The sequence below is a fragment of the Solanum stenotomum genome, chromosome 9, assembly GCF_019186545.1.
Source record: "Solanum stenotomum isolate F172 chromosome 9, ASM1918654v1, whole genome shotgun sequence".
Taxonomy (NCBI): domain Eukaryota; kingdom Viridiplantae; phylum Streptophyta; class Magnoliopsida; order Solanales; family Solanaceae; genus Solanum; species Solanum stenotomum.
This window is the reverse complement of record NC_064290.1, coordinates 40,042,174-40,045,839: the sequence shown is the minus strand read 5'-3', so window position 1 is coordinate 40,045,839 and position 3,666 is coordinate 40,042,174. Positions and strand designations below refer to the sequence as shown.

General features: G+C 41.9%; 1 protein-coding gene across 1 annotated transcript; it reads right to left on the bottom strand.

Moving 5' to 3' along the window:
• Positions 1-708: 708 nt before the first annotated feature.
• Positions 709-1,029, bottom strand: LOC125877519 (uncharacterized). Its single transcript, XM_049558790.1, has one exon. It carries the CDS (start codon positions 1,027-1,029, stop codon positions 709-711), a length of 321 nt encoding a protein of 106 aa, XP_049414747.1.
• Positions 1,030-3,666: the final 2,637 nt, after the last annotated feature.

Sequence of the window (3,666 nt, the reverse complement as noted above, 5' to 3'; positions counted from 1 at the left end):
AGAATCAATTTGATCATTGGCTAGTCACAACGAGATGCAAAGAGTTCACATATTGTCTATGAAACTTCATTTGGCCTCATTGTAGCCGCACATTCATGTTTGTTCAATTATAAGCACTATCCAAGTCATCGGTATTGATCGGAATCAATACTCAAATTTGCGAAGGAACAACCATATTCAACATAGAAGGGGTGGCAAATTTTTTTTCGGAAGGGTCAAAATCATCTTGCGATTTAAAACATGGAGCCACAAGCTCAAACCTTCCACAAAAAGTGTATAAAACACAATTTTTTAAACAGAACAACCCAAATATATACACAAAAACATGAGTCACAAATAACACACAAAAGGTGAGCCTCACCCCACCATAATTAAAAAGTATTTGTCCTCAAATGCCAATGACACAAAATCCAAAAGTCAAAATAAAGTAAGACAGAGAGGGAGGTAAAGAAAGGATCCTGTCTATACAGTCTCTCCATCTATCGGGGCTTTAGTGCCTGGTGTATCAATCTGGACTTGGGCATTAGTGCCCTGAGTCACCTCAGAAGTATCAGCTCCGCTACGATTAACAAAAAGTGTGCCTGCCATGGAGACCTGCACAACGACACCTATCAGAATCTCCTCAGTCACATCAATGTCTCCAAGGTCTCTCTCAGCCTCCCTAACGAAATGCAGATCTCTGTATATGCTCGCCTCCTGCATCTCTATCTACTTCTTGTCGATTTTAGTATCCGACTCATCAACTACATCTTCCTCCCTATGTATATCTCTGGTGGTATTCGGAGGAATCCCTAAGGTCTCAGGGGCCTCTACGTCATCTGCAGTCTGAATCAATGAAGTGAAGTCGGTAGACTTCAAATAGTCTACGTCCTTCCTCAAGTATGCTACATTGGCTTTCAAAGCCAAAACCTCAGAGCTCTCCCCCTGCCTGCTCTCATAGGTTGTGACCCTAGCGGTCAGATCATCAACATAAGTACGTAGGGGCATCAATGTAGAAAATATATCAGCTTCAATCATACAAGGGGACATCTCTCTCCAGTCTAGTAGCTCTCACGTCAGCTGACTGAGCAAGGTCCCATCTTCAGTATCATCTCCTGAGTAATCATGGGCTACTTGGAAGAAGTGGACGTGCCTGGAACATGTGAAGCAGAAGTAGAGGTAGAAGTACCTGAAGGCCAAGGGGCTGGAGTAGGCAAATGTGTCTCTGCAGGTAACGAGCCAACATCCACCTCCGGGGAGGTGTCTACCGGGGGTGCCCTCCTCCTTTCAGCTTTCTCTCTTGTGCACTAGGCCTTGATGCCAGATGTCAGTAGAGGAGGATGGGGTAACATCAAAATCTCTGGTAGTGTCTCGGGGTACTCCAGCACGCCGGCAAAGCTCCGTTATAATGGCAAGGAGGTCTGTCTATGTTTGGCCCTCATGGCTATCTCCTGTTCAATGATGAGTCCCAAGTTAAGCCCTTTTTTTCCTAATATAGACCCTAGACGAGATGCCTTTGCATGCCAGAGGATAGAATGGAGCTGCTGATGAATCCAAACCAATACTGGGCAGCTACATTTAGATCCTTCTTCTCGATCTGTACTTCTGCATCCATCCACCTCAAAGTGACATCATATAAAAGTGGTGCAAGCCAACCCTTTAAGTCATCCAGGGACTGGGCTGTCACTAGGCCCTCATAATCATGCTCGAACTCTGTAGCTCTCTCAAGAACAACATTTATGATATCGGTGCAGCACCCAACTTTCACACCCCGTACCATGACCGATTTAGTCGGTCTAAACTCACCAACCTTCTTCTTACTCTTTGGCACCAAAATAGCATATGCATAGTAGAATTCCCGGACCGATGAAGGAAAACAGGGGCCACGGGGTCTGGTGAAGGTTTGAAACTTGTGCCAATTTAGTTTTTCCTGCACACTGGAGTATCTATCCTCTAGTCCTTCCGTAGATAACAATTTCTATTCGAGGATGGTTCGCAAACCATCACTTTTCAATCTATTCAGAAGTCTAAGAAGAGGAACCATTGGTGGAACAAGGTCCACAGGAGGTGTCTGAGCTGGCACGGGTGGTTTTGTATTTGCAACTACAAACCCATTAAATTAAACCACAACCACTAGGTGAAATCACCATTAAAATACATCTAACCCATCAGCAAGCAAAACCCAACAATAATATCAACACATACTTGCTAAACCATACCCCAAAAATAGCGTGTTTTAGGCACACATCAAGAAATAAGAAATTATACCTAAAAGGATAGAGAAATCACATGGGTATAAGAAATTAAACCTTAATATAAGCAAAGGAAGAAGAATGGATAAGACCCACTTCCAATTTGGGGAAGATGAACTCCTTCTCCCTTCAAGTCTCCCAAAAACCCTCTCCAAACTTGAGAGAAAATAAGAAAGCTAAAGTGAAAATTACAATTATATTTTTACTCTGATGTTCCACACAAAAACTAGTAAAGAGTTTAGTATTTATAGACTTCAGAAAATAGTGCTAGCGGATCGCTCAGCGAGGTTAGTCGCGAACGCTGAATGACTCGGCGATTCGCCCAGTTCATCGCCATTTTTGCTTCGCCTTCAACATCTGTGCATTCTGGATCATTAGGCGGTATACTTCTGCTTCACAGAACTGATCGGCGAAACACCGACTACTCCTTTCATCGCCTTTTTTATCCTTCTCCTTCAGGGCTTCACGTATTGGAACCAAGGGCGGAGTGTGTCCCTTCCGTGAATCGCCAAGCATGCTTGGCGACGCTCAGGCTTCAACTTCTTCGTTCTTTTCAGCCATTTTGTTCCTTTTTGCGCCTAAGTGTCCATGCTTCCAGTAGCACTTCAAATACCTAAAACTTAAGTGTTATCATCAGATATTTAGACTAAATAAGCGTTTGAAGACATTATTTCTATTAAAATAAAGCCCTAAATGAGTCCAATTTGTCGACTCATCAACACTCCCAACTTAAACTTTTGTTTGTCCTCAAGTAAAGCTAAAGTTTAGCAATTCAAATAGGATATCTCAAACAGTGCTACACAAGACTAAATCATGAACATACACAACAAGACTCAAATTACTCAAACAAAGATAAAGTGTGTAATCAAAGATTCAAGTTGTGACACACCATTACCAAAGATTCTCATGGCAATACTTGCTACTTGTGCAAGTTCAAACTCAAGAAAAAGTACCAAAATGCCCACACATAAAGAATGATTCCATATTCACACACCGAGGTTAATCAATACAAGACCAGGAATCAGATGCAACGCTCACACTCAAAAAGAGGAACACAGTGCATGTTTTCACCCATAGGCTTACCCATATTTTCCAATCGATCTTCGGTTTAGCTCAGTCAAGATGAAAAAGGCCTTTCTAAGGCTTGTAATGCGGCTGAGTGGAAAGGTATGGTCATTTAGGCTCAGTGACTTTTTCCTCATGAGATGTGGTATTCTCAAGGCATCCCCTTCTTTTCCTTTATCAATTCTTTTTCTAGTGCTTCTAAGTCATCTTTTTATTCACCTCCATGGATTGCTTGGAAACCCAATTTCTTTTATACTTTTATTCCACAACTTTTCTTTTTCATTCTTTTCTTTTTTTTTCTTTTCCTTTTTCTTTATATGGAGGGTTTCCATTTTTCCACAACACCATGGGTTAATGGAGACTTTTCTTG